At 40.3% G+C, this 19473-nt stretch overlaps 2 protein-coding genes across 2 annotated transcripts; one reads left to right on the top strand and one right to left on the bottom strand.

Annotated features, from left to right (window-relative positions):
- The first annotated feature begins 1238 nt into the window (after window positions 1–1238).
- Window positions 1239–2943, top strand: si:ch211-39i2.2 (DNA damage-inducible transcript 4-like protein-like). The gene is made up of 2 exons (XM_044363148.1): window positions 1239–1531; window positions 2129–2943. Exons 1-2 carry the CDS (start codon window positions 1354–1356, stop codon window positions 2572–2574), a joined length of 624 nt encoding a protein of 207 aa, XP_044219083.1. The 5' UTR covers window positions 1239–1353; the 3' UTR covers window positions 2575–2943.
- Window positions 2944–3275: 332 nt separating this feature from the next.
- brd8b (bromodomain containing 8b) lies at window positions 3276–18657 on the bottom strand. The gene is made up of 18 exons (XM_044363147.1): window positions 18556–18657; window positions 17226–17322; window positions 16030–16099; window positions 15851–15900; window positions 15594–15716; window positions 15432–15512; window positions 14934–14998; window positions 14357–14523; window positions 13973–14164; window positions 13659–13752; window positions 13100–13236; window positions 11803–12241; window positions 11674–11711; window positions 11387–11583; window positions 10864–10956; window positions 10388–10456; window positions 9921–10206; window positions 3276–5969 (listed from the first exon to the last, which is right to left on the bottom strand). The coding sequence occupies exons 1-18, from the start codon at window positions 18572–18574 to the stop codon at window positions 5910–5912; spliced, it is 2277 nt and encodes a 758-aa protein (XP_044219082.1). The 5' UTR covers window positions 18575–18657; the 3' UTR covers window positions 3276–5909.
- Window positions 18658–19473: the final 816 nt, after the last annotated feature.

A 19473-nucleotide genomic window follows, 5' to 3' on the forward strand; every position in this document is an offset into this window, starting at 1 on the left:
ATGAGTAACATGCTGGTGATTTCCCAGTGCAGCCCACATGCCCATTCAACAGTGGTGGAAGAAGTATTTAAACCAATTAAAAGTACTAATACAACAATGTAAAATTACTACATTATAAGTCCTGAATCAAAATCTTTTTTTAAGAAAGATAAAGTGCTGGTGTGTTTGTGTTATTAAGTGTTATGTGTATGTTATTTGCAAAATGTTCTTAAAGTATCAAAAGTAAAAGTACTTGTTGTGCATAAATGGCCCCTATGAGTGAGTGAGAGTATTATTATGTTATTTTTTTGGATAATTCAAATGATGCATTAATATGTAAGCAGCATTTATTGTTGTTGGTTGAGATGGAGCAACATTTAGCAACTTTATTTGGTACAATACATCTCCTCTCCTTGTTTCTGTACATGGTCCCTAAAAAAATACAAGTAATAATTTATGTGTTTTTCTTCTTGTTGCTTCACTGTGATGTTTGAGCTTCACTGTGCAGAATGATGTTTGTGCAGAGTTTGGTACATTAAGGCTATTTTCACATTTATCTGCTGAAAGTGGAAAGTTTCTCTGAACTCATTGAAAATCTGATTTTAAGTGGCGGGCCTATGTGCAGGATTTGTGACATCATAACTGCTTTGGAAGTCAGTCCTGGTCCAATATTCAATTTACACAAGTGTGATGTGGAAACTTGAAGCCTCCAGAGCACAAACACTGAGAACAAACTTTACATTAAAGTAGGAGACATCTTGTGCCCAGCAGTTAAACTTTTGAGATGAAATGTTTTTGCATATTTACAGACTCTGGAATTTTTAATGAGGAAGAAGAAGAAGATGTAATTTAAAGGAATTTAACAAGATAATTTAACTTTTTGCAGAAAAACTATATCAGACACAAATCATTATTCAAAGTAGAGTATTTTCTATTCATGTTAAAACATGTCTGGGGGGATCTTTAAGTACAGTACTTAAATGTATGTAATTAGTTACACTCCACCACTATGAATATTAATGAAACTACTGTAAGTAGCAGTTTGTAGAAGAGGAGAACAAATAATAAAGCTATTAAAGTATAATACTGTAGTTTAATTATTGTCCTCGGAATTGTTGCTCCTACGTGACGGGGCTCAGCTCTGTGCAATGCCCGGGCATGTTGCGTGAGCCACCGCTCGGGAAGTTTCTCGATTGAACCGGTTAGCCCCGCCCACACGTGAGAGCTCAGCTGATGCAACCGAGTGCACCCCGCCACCATATAAAAGCTCTCTGCTCACCGGCGTAGTCGCTCAGCTCACCTAACTCAATACATGGAGAAGATACAGACCAAACGTTTGGAGGAGACACCGGAGCTACACAAACAGGAATCAGGATGGTGTATACCACGGCTCTGCTCTTTGGACACGGAGTGCCCGTCTTGTCAGAAGAAGAAAGTGTCATGGACATGATAGGAAAGTACTTCCTCCAGCTCACATCCCCGGGCCGAGAGAGGAGCTCAGCCCGGCGGGGAAGCGTCGAGAGCTGCGATGAGACGGATAACAACTCGCTTTGTAAGTAGTTTAAAAAGTTGAATGTAGATAGTTTTGTTAATGAAAGACAATGTTTATTCTTTCTTCTCATGGTAGACAAAGATGAAACGGCAGAAAAGTAATAAAAACAGTACATGTAAGGTTAAAACATCAGTTATAATGAGCTGAGTAGAAAACAGAACCGTTAAACACTGACCTAACTACATTTAGATATTAATGCGCTAACATCATAATTAGAACTAACACTATGTATTATTTGGCGGAAGAAGAACAAATTATTTGGTTAATCTCCCTGATGGTGATGTTTCTGATGTATTACATCAGAAACAGGTCTCTGGTCAGCTGATGTGCTGAGCTGTTGTCACTGCTTCTCTCAGCTGCTGATACTCAGCCTTTATTCTGATGAGTACAAGATTTTAGTGCAGTATCCTTAAATAAAATAGGGCATGAACCATACCCCTGCTTTTGTGAAATATTTAAAGATGATGTCAGGGGAGAATATAGGAATACACTAGAATTGCATTTACTGTTAGCAGCTGTCACAAAAACACTTATGAAATGTACTTATTGTGAATTAATGCTGCTTGTTCTAACAGTGCCCTTATTGTCTTTCGACAGTTGCCAACCTGGATGCTGGTCTGGAGGACGGAGAGAGGCTCCTTCAACAAGACGTGACCCGGCAGATAGAGCGCTGTCTGACAGAGGCCAAGGCGTCCATCCTCCACTGCCAGGTGTTGCTGCTGCCTCGCCACATGACCGCCAGGGTTGGCCAGGACGTGATGCGTTCATCAGCTGATGAACCCTGCGGGCTGCGGGGCGCCTCCATCAAGGTCTACATAGAGGGTAAAGATGGCCTCAAGTCCCTGGGGAGCATCTTTCCAGACCCAAGTGTCACCCCTACCTTTGAACTGTCTGTGGTCTTCAAGGCATGCAAAGATGACGGCTGGCCGCCACTCAAGCACATCTTCGATACCAACAAAGTGCTGAAGCTGAGACCAGAGTACCGGCTGGTGAAGAGGAAGCTCTACTCCTCTGCCAGTCCTGTTGTTCATGATTTCAACTAGGGGTGAAGATAAGAACCCCCGTTTCACTGTTTGTCTTTTTTGTGTTAATATCATTCCTGACCTCATGTTTTAAATGTCAGGCTACATGCACAAGAGTCGGCCTGGCATGCACTGGAGTTTACTGTGATGTATTTTAGCTGTAGGGAAGTGGATGATATTTTATGTTGTATGAATGTCTAATGTAATGCAGGAAGTCACACTGTGTTTTTCTGCACCCTGTAACCACAGGATTTTGCACAGATGGGTTGAATGTTCAAAGTATACACTGTAAAGATGAAAACTTCTTCTCAGGAATGGGCAGGTCTCATTCCTTAATTGTGCCATACTTTTGTTATACAAATGTTAAATAAATTTTTTACACTACTGTTACATCCTTGTTTTTTCACTCTTGTGTTTACAGCACTTTTACAATTCACTTATCACCTTTAATAAAACATTGGCCCTCTTCCTCGGTTCATGTACCAAAAGATCTTTGAACTTCAAAACTTGTTTACGAGTAAGGAAAATGATTACACAAGGTTGTTTGGTGTGACATCACTCATCATAAAGCAGGTTTAGATCAGTTCATGCAGCTGATACAATTTCCAGTTACTGCTAGAAGACATGTTGCAGAAGAAGAAAAGTCTCTTGTGAAATCTCTTACAATTACAAGACAAGTGACCACAGACTGATTACGCCACAGTAAAAACTATTTTGACTAGTTTTGAGTTTAGATCAAATAATCTTTTTATTTAACAAATGTACAACAGAACACATGATACATGTATCAGCTAAACAAACACAAAACTCTACATGGTCCATCACACAGGTACAAAACTTGTTTTGTACTCCCAACTAACACATTACACAAACATGTTTCTTACGCTGTTTACATACTGTAGCAGTCTGGCTACGTCCTAAGTAGTGGTTCCCAACCTTGGGGTCGGGACCTCCACAAGGGGTCGCTGGCTCACTCAAAGGGTGAGATGATAGGATACAGAAAAAAAAACCTTTTGGACACAAAATTGTGTTTTTCATCCAGCTTTCTTCTAATTTTTCCTTTATTTCTTGCAGATTTCTGTATTTTACCTCCTCAAACCTCTAAAAGTTATTCAAATACAACAAAAGTCTTTTCTAGAGCTGCAAGATTAATCGATTAAGTCAACTGACAGAAGATTAATCAGCAACTATTTTGATAATTAAATAATCATTTTATAAGCAAAAAATGACAAAAATAAACTGGTTTCAGCTTCAAATGTGATGATTTATTGCTTTTCTTTGTCAAACATGATGATTAACTGAATTACTTTGGGTTTTGGATTCTTAGTCAAAAAACATTTGATGACGTAACCTTGGACTGTGGGGAACTTTAAAGGATATTTTTCACTATTTTCTGATGTTTTATGGACATAATGATGAATCAAGACAATAATCAGTAACTTAACTGGTAGACAATGTAACATGTGACGACAGGTCCCTGGTAGACTTTGCTTTAGTTTAAGGGGTCATGGTTGGGAACCACTGTCTTAAGTGACACATAGGGATGCATCAATACTATTTCAGCAACAACAAACTCCACATTTTATGTTTTCACTCATTACTGCCAGGCCAGCTGTTTAAAAAAAAAAAAGCACATTATGTTTTGTTTTTAGATTGATTTCCTGAAGTTACATTATCATCACATGGTTGTGCAGCTCCGAGCAAAGATTGTTCTGTTTGGAAACTCTGTTGGTGCTTTCATGGACAGACGTGAAATGTTCAAATCTGCTGCTGAACAGCAACAAAACGCTGACGTGAAATGATGAATCTGTTGATTGATGTACTAATCAGTCTATAAAATGTCAGAAAACAGTGAAAAAGAATTCCCTTCAGCCAAATGCTTGTTTTGTCCCAACGATAGTTTAAAACCAAAGATACTCAATTTACAATCATTTAAAATGGAGAAAAGCAGCAAATGCTCACATCTGAGAAGCACAAACCAGGAAATGACAAACAATTAATTGGTTATCAAAATAACTGTTGATGGCGCGCCTTGGTAGCCTATTAGTTAAGACGGATGCCATATAACCACGATGTCCATGATTTGAATGCGGCTATGGACCTTTGTTTCATGTCACCCATCATCCATCTCTCCCTTCAATCCCTGTCATCTCTCCACTGTCCCTATAATAAAAAGCAAAAAGTGTCCCCCAAAAATAAAATAAAAAATGTTGACTAATTTTTTGTCAATTGACATGAAAATGTATTGAATAATTATGTACTATCAAAAAGACAAAAAAAAAAAAGAGCCCAATTCGCATCTCACCACATCTACAATAGCTAGTTTGTCTTTTTCCAGATGACGAGGTGTCCTTGAATGCAATGTCAAAAAGAGACTTTTGAAAATGGGGTACGTGACACTGTTAATGTAAACTTAACAAACCAAACTGTTTACTGTGATGGATTACACACATCAAGAAGGTTTCATGTCTCTGCAGGTTATGAAGCTGATTTTTACGTTTAATTTCACAGGATCCTGAATTTAACAGAGCTCAGGGCTGCATGAATGCAGGTTGTCAATCGAATCTTGTTCTTTGGAAAAAAGGTCAGCAGAACTGTTAAGTATACGCAGTTACAGGCTAAAACCACTGCAGTTCCTCTGTGTGTTGGCCAACACACAGTCTGATCAATTGCCAAACTACGTGGTCAAAAACCACAAGTTTGGTGACGTCATTAGAATTTCTCAATGAAGAAAGACGTCCATTCTTTCATCTATGAAAAAAGGCAGCGAATCCAGTTGTTGAGATTTCTGATATGTTTTTAGCTGATCTCAGTATCACATTTTAGCAGTGATCAAACTAATCTGTCTGATGTTAGACCAACATGCAGTTATAGTATTAATGCATCTGTGATTCAACATGATCAAATTTATCAAGAAGAACTCATCCTGCTCTCTATCATCTGATCCCAAACAAACATTTGCTGGTGAAAATATTCTCTTTCTCTTCTTTTCTGCACCTCCTCAGCGAACTACCTTCGCTGGTGAAATGATATTTGGGGAAAGGGGGTGCGCTGGCCTTTTTTTGGCCAGGAGTGAAATCCCATGGTGCTGCATGTTAACCAATCGTAGGAACCGTCGAAGAGGAAACTCAATGCAGCTCTCTCAGACACATTTACACACGCACATCCACACATACCCTCGTCTACGCCAAAGCACGAATGCATTAGTGTGTCCACTCACACACCAGGCACACAGAGACGGCACAGTCCTCCACAGAAAACGACCAAAGTGACCAGTAAGTATTCAGCTCCACCTTCTCTGACTCCAAGAGTGGCTCTTTGTCTCTCTTAGTGTCTCGTTCTCTGAAATCTCAAGTCTATTTCTTCATTTTGAGGTCTGCCTCCATGGCACTACGGCGACCCCTGGTGCCTCCATCCTGTAGCAGAGAAACAGACGAGGAGAAACCAGGGAAAAGAAAGAGAGGGAGAGCGGGAAGAATAATTAACATAAAGGGTGGAGAGGTCAAAGGTCAGCTGGGCCGAGTGATGGGAGGCCCGATGTGATTGACCTCCGCACAAAAACACAGCACAGTCCACCTCGGAGGGCTTCCTCCCCAAATGAAGAACAGAAAAAAAAAACAAATGATGATCAAAAAGGAATAATTCAACAGAAAAGAAGGAGAAAAGAAATTAGAACATGCAGAGACACGGACGGTCGCACGTCAACAGAAAAACACAGGAAACCGGCATGGGGTCAATAACCGAAGGTCGACGGAAGCTTGAGTGATGAAAGGTTACTGGAGCCTGTGTGTGTGTGTGTGTGTGTGTGTGTGTGTGTGTGTGTGTGTGTGTGTGTGTGTGTGTGTGTGTGTGTGTCCAAGTGGGCAAACAGAACTTAAAAGTTTATGAAGGTGATACAGACAGTGTTTGCAGAGATGTGTGTAAATGAGTGTGTGTGTGTGTGAGAAACTGTAGGAGACAGCAAGAGTGAGAGAGAGGTTCTTTAACTCTTATCCATACGACTCTTATCTCTTAATCACTCTGTTAATAGTGATTCCAGTGTTTGATTCACTTTAAATGGTCAGAGTTACTGTTTGTCATCTTAGTTATAAAACTGACACAGAAACTTATTAACCAGACTTATAGTGCAGTGTTTGCTCAAGATCAAGGAAGCTGAGCTATAACTTTCCTAAATTATATTGACCTTCACTTAACTGCATATAAATGACTTGAACTTGATATTTTATTTGAATAGTTGTAGTTGCAACTAAGGATTATTTTCAATATTGATTAATCTGTCAATTATTTTCCCGATTACGTGATTAATCGTCTATGAAATGTTAAAAAATTGTGAAAAAATTGCATTCACAATTTCTTAGAGGCCACCGTGACGTCTTCAGTTTCATTTGATTGTTTTGTCTGACTAACAGTCAGATAGGATAAGTTATTAACTTGACTGTCATATATGACAAAGAAAAACAACAAACTGTCACACACAACAAGCAGGAACTAGAAACTAGAAACTGAAACAATTATTCAATATCAAAATAGTTGATTCATTTTCTGTTGATCAGCTAATTGATTAATCGTTGCAGCTCTACTTTACTGGTTATACGCTGCAGTGAAACTATATTTCAAACAAACACGTTCTTTGCCTTTAAGCATTTTGTTTTTCGTGCTCCTGAAAAGAAAAAATAACTATTATTTAATATATATAATAACCTTTAATCCAGTTCACTGAAAACAGTGACTGCTTATGAAATTAAATGTGTTTGTGACAGTACACTTACCAAAAAGGTTGTACTTAATTACTAGTTAACATGAATATTATTGCTTTATTTTTTATGGCTCATATATTATTCAGATCCACACTACTTCACCTCCTTCAGGCCACTAATGAACTGAACAGAGAGAAAGAAAAGAAGAGAGGTGAAAAGTAAAGGCATGTGTACCCAGTGTTTTTCAGTGTGTGTGTGTGTGTGTGTGTATGTGTGTGTGTGTGTGTGCGTTGAGACAAGCGTGTGCGGAGCGTGGCCTGGTTCTGGTGAAATCTGAGGGAGAACCTGAATACTTACAAAGAGAGAGAGAAGGAAAGCAGGAGAGGCCATTGGGACACTGTCCTGTAGAAGGACAAACATTGGTGTGAGAAAGAGAGAGAAAACACACACATGTGCGTGAGAAAGCAAGATTCATACAAGTCTGCGTCCAACACAGAAGCACGCGGAGGGACGAGCGTCCATTTGACCTCTGCACGGCACATACACACACATACATACATACGAAACATCGAAAAGACAGATTTACACACCCACGAACACACAGACTCCTATATGCAGGCAGTAAATAGTGACGTTAACAACACACAGACAGACACATAGAAGTACATAAAGGCATCAGACACAAACAAGCACAGGCAGGTTCACTCCCAAAACACACAAACATGTATTTAAGACAACTCATAAACATTATACTACAGTTCCTATCATGACGCCTATGAAAACATCATAACTTTCAATTAATTATAGCACATCCAGGAACTACTAATGTTTTTCCTTGCTAGTTTATTAATAGGTCAGCAGTGTAGGTCTTACTTTGGAAAAACAGCTGAGCAAAGATCATAAAACATTTATGGAACAATTTGTCCAATATTTTATGCAAAGTTCAAAATCCAATAATACTTCTGGACTTCCCAATCAAATTGACTACATTACTAAGTATTCCCTGTCTGGAAATGACTTCTCTAAATTCCCTAATCCTTCAAAAATGCTGTGATCACCAGGAACCCTGTTGGAGACACACTCAATACATCCACCATTAATACACAGACACACACAGTCACACACACACACACACAACAGCAGATAAGAAAATTAATTGCAGACAGAAGCAGACAGTCAGTCTGTCAGACAGGGGAGGACAAACAGCTGAGTCAGTGACAGGCAGATGCAGACAGACAGAAGTTAGTGAGGAGAGGAGCAGCCAGCATGCAGGACATGAAGTAGCTGGGAACTCAAGGCCAGGGATTATTCCACTGAAGCACATAATAGCGAGCGGAGAGGAGCGTGGATCTGGTGACAGCGGCACCGAGACCGTCCCATGTGTTCAACAGTGTGGGAAGTTCTGACTTTTGTACAATAAGTGGAAATATGATGATGCGTGTATTTCAAATATAATCAGCATCAAGCTTTTGAGTAATTGACCCTGTGGTTAACTCATCATAGACACCAAAATTATTCATGCATGCTCAGTGTAGCATTGGCTCTGGTACTGCATGTTATTATTTCAGCATAAATTCACAATTCACAATTCAGTGATAGTAAGTTTTCAGCAGAAGCCAAAATGAGAAGACTAAGCATTTAAAGCCAAAAAGTTGGAAAGAACTCCTTTAAAGTCATAAAATAGAATAAATACAACAGAAGTGATGTACCAAGGAAATGTATTTATTCAGCTATATTTTTATGAATATATGTGTCATACTGACCAAACAGATGGTCATTAATAGAATTCATTGGAACAACTGTGTATCCAAGCTAGTTACAGCTGCCACCCTGAGAGATGACTGTTTGAGGTTGTTTCAGTAAAACTGAAACTCGACAGTAAAAATGTGTTAAGAAAAATGCATTTTCAACAGAAAGGCTCAGTGTGAAGTTGACAAATTTGTGATTAAATTACACAGTTATGGCCACAAACTTCTCTACTGGATGACTTTACATGTCCATTTCACAAAATTCTTGTTCACAAACCATGACTGTCTTCAATTAACATAGGAATTCTATCAGTTGTTTAGTTTCCCTTTACATCATGTATATTTATGTATTTTCATACAGATTTTATATGATGTCAGTCAACAGTAGTTGATTAACTGAGAGCTGAACAAAAATAAATCTTTCAGGTGCTTGACATTACTGTACTGTTTTATAAGCAAAAGATTCACAACTGTATAAATGGGGAGTGTTAACAACATTTATCTGTGTTGTATAGACAACTGAGACCTTTCACCACCTGCAAATAATCTGATTAATGAAGGGCTCTGCACGCCCACACACGTGTTCTGAGGTCTGGGCTGATTAGACCTCTGCTCAGGTTCAGGTCGGGTGGAGCTACTGTGTGCAGGAGTTTTCTGAGGTCACAAAACTTGTTATACAGTACCTAAAAGGATTTGTTGTCTCGGCCTAACAGGAGCAACAAAACTAACAGAGTCAGAGAGATGTCAGTCTTTTCACAAACACTCCAGAGAAGAGGCTTCCTCTGCCAAAGTCAGTGAAAATGTGAGGATTTGGAGGCGTTATAGAGCACTTCATGAAAACCTAAGATGTGTTTGACACTTTGGGAGACTTTTGAGGGAATGCTAATATTAGTCCCCCCCCACACCGAGTTGCCCAACCCACCTTCTCGGCCGGCTCGCCTGGCTTACGATTTCCCTCCCTGCCACGGAGGCTCTTGGCGGAGATGGCGCTCTCTGAGGTCTGCATGATGAGCTGGGTGGCCAGGAACTGCTGGACGTGCTCCAGGACGTCACGCTGCATCTCCAGCGCCATGTGGTACACGTCGTGGTCTGACGAGTTGTACATGACGGCATTCTGAAACATCAGCATGATGTCGCGCTGGAACTCGGCGGTTGTACGGATCACACCGGACTCGATGTTCTTCTTGATGGCAGACAGGTCCATGGGTCTGGAACAGGACGGGTGGGTGGAGTAGCAGGGTGGAGGGAGATTGTGGGTGTTAAGTTTGTGTCTACCATAAACAATCAACAGTGTGTTTAACAGAATTTTAGTACTATTAGCATTCAGCATCTTTACTAAACAACGTTTGCTTTGCCAGGATAATTTCAGAGCAGCGTGTGTGATCTAACCTGTGTACGATGCTGTGGTAACCGGGAGCGATGTCGTCTGACACAGGCTGTAAGAAGACGCTGGCATACCTGAGAGACACAAGACATCAGCAACAGTAAAACACCAGTTATCCTCTAACAGCTTTTATTCTAAACCACACCATGTTACATGTTATGTAACTAAGTTTGCATGTATTTTATTTCTACAGAGAGGTAAAAAAATCAGTTTTAGTGCAACTATGTCGAAGATTGTAATGCAATCTTGCTCTTAATCCCAGTGTTTTCAGTTAGTCAATAGAGAAGGCACAAATAAAAAACAAAAATGTTGAATAAATAATTTTCAGAATATGGAGTTTGGTCCAGATTTATCCTTAGTTAAACCTCTACATGCTATTTGATGACACGACAGCTCATTAACAATCAGCCTGGTTGTGTGATAACATTAAAGTGAGGACTCTGATTTGTTGTTGAGGTCGAGACACGCCTAGGAGCTCCACCTGTGGTTGGCTGCGGCTCTCCACACCAGCATAATGGCTTTCTTCCAGATCTTCTGGGCCTGCACGGCCTCCTGATCCTCACCGCATGTAGACCTGATGCAGACAGAGAGAAGACAGAGGAAGTGAGGGCAGGGCAGGGAGTGAAGAGAGAAATGTCAAGTCCACAGTGAATGAAAATAGAAAACAGAAGAGAAACAACAGTGGCAGAGAGACAAAAGCATATACTGTTAAGAGTTTTTATGTCAGCAGCCAAAGACTGCTTAGCTCAGAGAAATGGAATCCTAATCTGATTCAGAGGTCATGACATGAATATTCATGACAAATGCCAGCTAAGCTTTATCTAGATTTAAAGCTGCAGTTCTCCTAAAAGAAGGGCAGGGTTTATTTCAGTACATGCCCCTGCATTTACACAGTTTCCTGGTTTCACTTTCTCTATATATAGAACACAAATGCTTAGAAAATACAGCTCTTGAGACACAGTTATAAGTCATTCCTGCAACCACCAAAACACCTGGACACTTACAGCTGGGAGGAAGACGCGGGGCTGCTGGCCAGTGAATCTGCTGTGTAGCGTTGGGAGGCAGGTCCGTAGCCGTCTTCACTCTCACTGGCTGCCCGTTCCACCTCCGACAAATAGGGACCCTCCCCCTCGCCACACTCCTTCAGTTCCATCCCTTCTTCAGGGTCGCCCTCGCTCCCCGCCTCCTCCTCCTTCACCTCCTGGATTCAAGAAGACACGCAAATAGAGTTAAATCCCTGCATTTCACAAACCGTGCTGTGTATGCGTGTAAGTACACGTAAGTGTGTAACCTTGGACTCTTTCCCAGACACAGAGCTGTCCTCAGAGTCTGTGGGACAAAAAAAAAATGAGAAGAGGATTAGACAACAAACATATGAGCATGATTTGTGTGTGTGTATGTGTGTGTTTCCGCCACCCACCTAGACAAGGCGGGTTGGGCTCAGGCTGACTCCACTCCTCTCCTTCACTCTTCACCGTTGCTTCGGTGGCTTCCTTCCCCGCTGCCCCCTCTTCTGTGACTTCGCTTCCTGTCGCACCGTCGTCAGAGGCGACAGAAGAAGTGACATCACTTCCCGTCACCTCAGGTCCCTCACAGTTTCCCTTGAGCTGTTCTTCTCTCTTTGTATCTGGTTGATTCTGGGTCTCCAGACCAGCAGCGGTCGGGGCGGCCATTGCAGCCACATCCTGAGGCTCCTGTGTGGGGTCAGAGTCTTGGACTGTGGGTGTGGGGTCTGAAGCCTTCAGCTCCTGTGTCTCCCAGGGGCCTGGGAGGGTGTGTCCTTCTGAGACGGCCTCTTCGCACAGAGAGAGGGCTGCTTCCACCGCCGCCGCATCCAAAGCCTCCACAGAGTCATCCACCTGTGGAGAAGGAGGGGAGGACAGTGAGGGAGAAAGACAAGCAGAGAGAAAAAGCAGGGAGAAAAAAGATGTAAGAAGTTGCTGAAAACTTCACACACACACACACACACACACACACACACACACACACACACACACACACACACACCCAACATGCTGGCAAGAGTTCTCTTTTGCTTTGTAATTGCAGTGGTTTTGTTCATTTGTCTTTACATGTCAATTTCCGTTTTTGTGAAGAACTGTCTTAGAACTGTGTTTCAAAGTCATAAACAAGCTTTTAAGTTATGTTTTTAAACCAGGCTTGACTTGATCGCATTAGCTATGGGTTGGCTTTATGAAAGTTTAATCCTGGTTCTGTTTGTTCAAGATGATTAAAGACACAACCTTCTTTTATTTTTCTGCACTGAGAATTGGTCACAAGAGGTCAAACATTTCAATGTTTTGGTTACCTTAAAAATTGATTGAGCAAGAAAAAAAAAACCACACACACATTCCAAAAGTCACCAAACAAGTGATTCAACATGAAACAAATGAGTGTTGCTGTAATAAACAGCAGCATTTTGTCTCTTTGGTATTCAGTTTAAGAATACAATTTTCAAAGTTTGGAGATTAAAGGAGTTTGTCTAATTTTTTGATGTATGTGGAGGATTAAGACATTACTCTTCCTCATACATAAAACATTTTCCATCAGTTACTGTCTATAATCTGTTCATATGAATCTTGTTACACTGTCCTCACAAACTAGCATCACAGGAGCAAAGTAGTCCTCTAGAAATATAAATACTCTCTACACTGTCTACCTGGTCTGGACTGATGCAAAATGACGTGGACCCTTTCACACACAGACACAGTATGTACCTTCTCCTCTATGATGGCAATGATATCTCCCACTGTCTCCAGGTCCAGTTCGTCTCCCATGTAAGATACAGCAACAAGGTCCTCTTCTACTAATCCCGTCTCCTCACCGAGCTCTGCCTTCACTTCAGCTTCCCCCTCTGCAGGACACACATGGAAGAATAAATAAGAACACAAGCACAAATAAAACCTCACTGCAATCTAAAATTATGAGTAATTATTGGGTCTGAACCAAGAATCATCATCTTCTGTGTGCCACAAAACAGCAACCCTAAAACAAGACCTAACACCCGGTTACATAGATGGAAACATTCAGTGACACAAAATTAAACGTCCAGCCATAACACCACTCTACAATTTGTTTGCTTTTGTTGCTTAATTATTTTAGGGGGCTCTTTTTCTTTATTCAAAGATAGACAGTAGAAAAGTAACATGAAATAAAGGGCTTAACAAAAGGCAGAGCATGATTTACCTTCATCCTTCCAGTCAGGTAAGGCACTATTCATTTACATGTAGTATCAAGCAGCCTGCCAAACTGTTATGACAAGTACACAGTATTTACCTGTGATGACCTCATGACCAGGTGGTAGAGGAGTGGCAGCAGTGGCTGTCTGTACTCCGTTGGTAAGGCTTCCAGTAGAGTCTCCATCCGCAACCTGACATCAACAGATACATGTTTTCATCCAGCACTGCTGTTATCCAACAAAGTCTGCAAGAAATCTGCCTCATCATGACTGATGACCAACTATTTCCATACAGTAAGTGTGAGGTAGCTACAACTGAATTTTGCATATTGCTTCATGTGATTTAACGTCATCTTGAACTATTCTTTCTTGTAATATTTGATGTTTAAACGCAAGCTGAGCTGGCTCTCACCAGGCGGGGGCTGGCTGAGATGAGGTTGCCTTTTTTCAGCAGTTCTGACAGGAGAGGAGAGGGTGGCGGTGTGGCCTTCTGGGTCAGGAGCCTCTTCTGTGGTGAGTCATCTACTAGTGCGGCCAGGCCTCCATCTTTGGGCCCTGGGCCTGGAGCCTCTGTCGCTGGTAGAAACACTCCGACCCCCTGGGCCTGGCAAAGGCAGCAAGTAATCAGTGTTTGGCATACTGAGCTGCAATAGCTGAAATATTTCCTGCTAATCTCAAACTCAAACATAAAACAGCTACACTAAGGACATTTCATTTGACCAAAGATCATGATGTTGAATTAAAAAACATATGAGGGCCCCAAAATCCACCATAGTGTATATGAGGATGTTCTTACAACAGGGTGGATGCTGTTGTCATCAGAGGCGACACCTCCTGTATCCATGGGCGGTGTGGAGACCGAGGAGTCGGTCTGAGAATCCATTGTGGGGGGACTGGCACCCAGAGGAGAACGTACAGTTACACTGGGCAGACGCTTAGGTGTGTTTTTGACTGCCTGACGAGCTGTGACAAGGAGAGAGAGACAGAGAGGGTGCGAGAGAATGAATTGATCTGTTTGTTATAGGGAAGATTATTTCAAAGAAATCAGAAAAGAAGGAGGCAACACAAAACCCTTAAGCATCATGTGATACAATGGTCATCCCAACATCAGAGAAACAACCCCTTGTCCTAGAGAGTATTTAAAAAAAACAACTAAAATATTCTAATGTGTTATCAAAGGAATATTTTGATGCACTGTCACAATCTCTATCACAGCACACCAGGCCCTGTATGGAGAATGACAACAGCAACAACATACACAGCAGCTACATCTATTACAGAGATAAGGATGTGATGTTTCCAATAAATCCCCACATGGTACAATGATGTTCAGATTTCCTGAAGAAATCTCAGCAGAAACCAACCAAACCTACCCTGATATGCAGTTTCTGTGGCTTTCCTCTTCTGCTCTGCTTCCTCTTCATCCTGTTTCTTCTTTCTAGATTTGGGGAAACAAACACTTTAATGATTTTTGAGGAGATGGTAGCGGATGTAAAAGGAGAGACATGAGACTGTGGCTGAAAGGCTACAAGAACCAACTGGGAAAACCCTCTGCTGTGCTTTAATAACTACTGTTGAAGTGATGAGGAGCCAAAATGTTGGACAAATGGACACTTTGACCAGTTGGTGTTATTTTAAATTACCATTTAAAGTTATTAAGATTAATCCTCTGGGAGCCATGAATATCTGTACCAAACTACATGTGAATCCATCCAATAGATGTTGAAGTATTTCACTTTCTGGACAGATTGTGTGTTTTGAATCTGAAAACCACCGCTTGAAAATATGTTGTAAGTCATATTAACTATATAGCGACAAAATAATCTAAAGTATTTGCACCAAACAGAAGAACTAACAGATAAGAGTCTTACACAGTGATCTCTGCCCACAGCTCCTTCAGCTGGGAGTCCATGTGACCCGTCTGTATCAGATCCACCTCTTTCTTCAACTTCCTGTCAGAATAGAGAGCACACAGGGGTTTAAAGGTCATATCTCACAGGCCTTGCAAGTGTTTCTTTCAAGCGCATAGGTACCTGTACTGCTCTTGTGTGTCTCGCAGTAGTTTTTTCAGCTCCTCTATCCTCTCAGTGGTCAGCCTGCGTACAATGACATCTTCGATAGTCTCGACTACCTCACCCTTCTCGCCACGCTTACGCCTGGAACACAGGAGAGCACAAACACTTTAAGTCAACTCTCAAAATGTTTTATCCATGGTAAAAAAAAACCTCAAAAGCAACAACACATTTTTATGATTATGCATCTATGTGTGTCTGTGTATTGGGGTACTGACTTTGGTGCTTCTGTGGCTTCCAGCAGCTCAGAGTATTGAGAGGCACAGTGCTGAGAAACAGAGAGAAAATGTGTTATCCTCAGGCAAATGTTTGTCACAATATAATTACTGTTATATGCTCAAAAGAACTATTGTGAGACACATTTTGAACATGTTGTGTTGCATGATATCTCTGTCACCTTCTGTGAGAACCAGTCGGGCGGACGACCCGGCTCCGAAAAAGGCTTGATGGCTCGACTTACTGACACCCTGGAAGACAAAGAAATTCCTCAGAATAGAATCAGAAAAAAATCACTTGTTGAGAAAATCTGAGAATAAATGCATGCAGGTATTGAACTAACTCATTCAAACTAGAAATACATATGTATTTAGAAATATACATGAAGACAGACTAAGCAATCGAGGTATTGTAAAAAAAAAAAAAAAGAATTAAAAAAAATCACGACTGTATAAGCTCTGGCAGAGTAAATCAAAAACACAAAATTCTGGGCAGCTCTGTCACATCTGATGTCAAAGGGGAACCACAATGACACATTTGTGTCTGTAAATTTGTATTTCAATTCATTTTCAATATGGTTCAGCTCATACAAGTACTTGAGCTTCTCTTAGAAACTGCATATTGATTATCAATGTCATGGGACTGAGCTGAATAAACTCCTATCAGTCATTTTTTAGACATGACAGCTTGCCCAAGTCTGACCTCTGCTGGTCAAAATTTAGGTTAATAACTGCTGCACTGAACAGAACATGGGCTGAAGAATGAACATGACCACATAATGATTACTGTTGAAGAGTAAAACTTGGTAATTTTATTAATTTTTTTTAGACAGTATCTTTCAATACTCTAATTTTAAAAATTGAAATTTTTAAAATTCATTCTCCATACATTTTCTTTTTTGTTTACTGGTGCTTTAGTGGTTCAAATATCAGCACACGATACTGGTTATCAGCAGCTTAATGACATTATAGATGATGACACATCTGTATTCATCAGTTCAGGTGAGTTTTATCATTTCTGGACAATACAATCGTTCTGTTTAGTCTAGAACAGGTTTTGGAAGCAATGCTGGCAAACACTGAAATCTTGAAGAAAACCGTTTATATCCCAGTGTGAGCTATCTTGTGGTTGTACACCTTGTGTTCAAAGAATAACAAAGACATAAATATACTGGTGAATGATGGGATGCCTGTAGAACAGTTTTTACGTACAGCTAAACACAAAACTCTTACAGTTTATGTCTCCTCCTAACTGTACCTCCATGACAATATTTAAATATGTTAGACAGAACTCTCTATATTTCTTTAAATCTCTGTGGCTACGCCCTTTACGACTGACAAACAGCTGAGTGTATTATGGAGAGGGTTTTCTGTTTACCAGTTCTGGTCGCCACTCCTCATAACCGAGGAGGCCAGGCACAGTTTCTCCCTGACCGACCAGGGCTCCGTTGGCCCCACATTCAGTATCTTGTGTTCTGTGAAAAAAAAACACAAATATCAGAAACATCTTTATTGGCCAAGTATGTTTACACATACAGGGGATTTGACTTCCGTTTAGTGGCTCTCAATGTACTTACACAGAATAACAACAATCTTCAGAAATATACACAAGGAATTATATACCCGTGAAACTGTTTTTGTGGAATATAAACAGGATACAAATAGTGCAATTTTAAATGGTGAAAAAAAGACGTTACTTTATATACATATAGTATGTAGTGAAATGTATTGCACATTTTGTATTTAAATTAATTAAACTAAAATAAGTATGTATAATTTGTAGGTGCAATGGGTATTATAGTACAGGGTTATTGCACAGAACCTGAGTCAACTACATATACAGAGAAATTATAACATGTCCAGGTATTCTTAGTTAGATTCAATCTTTCATTTCAGCGTACAAACACTGAGAAATCAAAATCAACACATGATCATATATAAACCTCACTCCCAGAACACACTAAGTGCATTTTCAGTGTTTGTTTTGCTAAAACACAAATAAACCCCTGCGGTGCATTTTTGTTTGAGCGCTTCTACCGCTGATCATAAAACAATATACACGACATATATATAAGTTACACAGTGTACAAAACAAATAACAGTATCTAATAAACAAATGTTTCTGTAGTTACTTTTTGACTACAACTGAATCTCAGCTCGTATTGTCTGTTGTTTTGATCGATTTGTTTACACACATGAATATGACGGTCCAATGCCCATACAACCCAAATAAACTATACAGTCTGTGGTTTATTAAAACAAAAAACAACATTAAAACGACCTGCAGCAGCACCGGCTGTTCACTATAAAACATTTTATTATTTATCAAAGTTAGCTCGCTATTGTTAGCTTGTATCGTGTTTATAGGATGCTTTTAAGATTCATTATAGCAATGCACTTTTTATTCATTTAAGTTTTGGGGCTCGCAAACAGTTTGAAAAGCATTAACAACTAATGAAAGTAGTTATAAGCTACGTTTCTGCACATAATAACATACAGTTTGCTAATATTTAATTAACGTTAGTAGCGTTAGCTGGGGGAACACATTCATGAGACACACACAGCTACTCGGCGTAACGTTTTATCAACAAACTACGTTACTCTGCCCAACTTAAATACATGAATTACAATGTTTAGAGTGTGTTTGCTGTTTGTTCATAATCGAAAATCACAAGAAACCCGATAAAGGGTTAGAAAACATTACTCACTGCCTATCCCGCTCGCCATTTCCTTTGTGACACGGCCGCGAGCCCAACTTCCGCCGGACTGGTTTTAGTTGCACACACGTTAAGATGAACTGAACTGAACGCAAAAGGAAAGAAAAAAGATTTAAAAATGAATGAAGCTCGTACACCGATGTTTGACAGAGCCGCAGTAAAGAGAGTTGAATGATAGGTCCAAAATATAAATAAAACAACAGTCAGATGCCCATATGAACACTAAAGGAGGTTGTCCTCGCTGTAATCATTCCTCCAGTTCATACAGGTTAAAAGATCCCCTTCAAATGTGCTTTATTGTGAGTGATAGAGGCCAAAATCTAGTGTGTCCACACGGTCATTTTCTGCAAAAATGCATTTAAACATTTAAGTGTGGCTTATTCGAGGCTTCAGCGTCTGAGTTAGTCATATCAAGTGGATATCTGCCACATTTACAGTCTTTTTAACATCAAATTCCCTCTTTGTGTTTCCTCGGGTAGTGTTGAGCTGCAGTGGAAGTATAGTAACAAAAAGAGGGACTTTGGCACTAAAAAGACTGTAATGTTGAAAGATATTGATTGATATTGATATTGACATTTGCACAGAAGAAGGCTTGTGGATTTTGTCCACCATCACTTACATTGTAAGTGCATTACGAAGGGATCTTCTAATGGAAACTGTTTAAATGTTTTTTTGGGCACCTGACTGTTGTTTTAAGAAAGACTTGACAAACTGTGAACCTGTCATTTGAACTGAATAAAGGCTCGGTGCGGTTTCCATTTTCATGCCCAGTCAGCCACTAAAGCCTATAGTGTGATATGACATTTGATCCTCCTTCATTTTTTGATCGCATGAATCCTTTTATAAACGTCTCAACCAAGTGTTACAAGCAGGTGCTTATTGGGTCTTGCCAGAGAGCAATGACCAAAG

The sequence above is a fragment of the Thunnus albacares genome, chromosome 10, assembly GCF_914725855.1.
Source record: "Thunnus albacares chromosome 10, fThuAlb1.1, whole genome shotgun sequence".
In the NCBI taxonomy this organism is placed as follows: Eukaryota; Metazoa; Chordata; class Actinopteri; order Scombriformes; family Scombridae; genus Thunnus; species Thunnus albacares.

Bases quoted from the DNA above. Each gene is read 5' to 3' on its own strand.
- si:ch211-39i2.2 (XM_044363148.1), top strand. From the start codon at position 1,354: ATGGTGTATACCACGGCTCTGCTCTTTGGACACGGAGTGCCCGTCTTG. The intron at 1,532-2,128 runs GTAAGTAGTTTA...GTCTTTCGACAG, and splicing joins GACGGATAACAACTCGCTTT to TTGCCAACCTGGATGCTGGT.
- brd8b (XM_044363147.1), bottom strand. The intron at 14,999-15,431 runs GTAAGACTCTTA...CCCCAAATCTAG, and splicing joins CTGTGGGCAGAGATCACTGT to AAAGAAGAAACAGGATGAAG. The intron at 10,207-10,387 runs GTTAGATCACAC...GTCCTGTTCCAG, and splicing joins TACCACAGCATCGTACACAG to ACCCATGGACCTGTCTGCCA.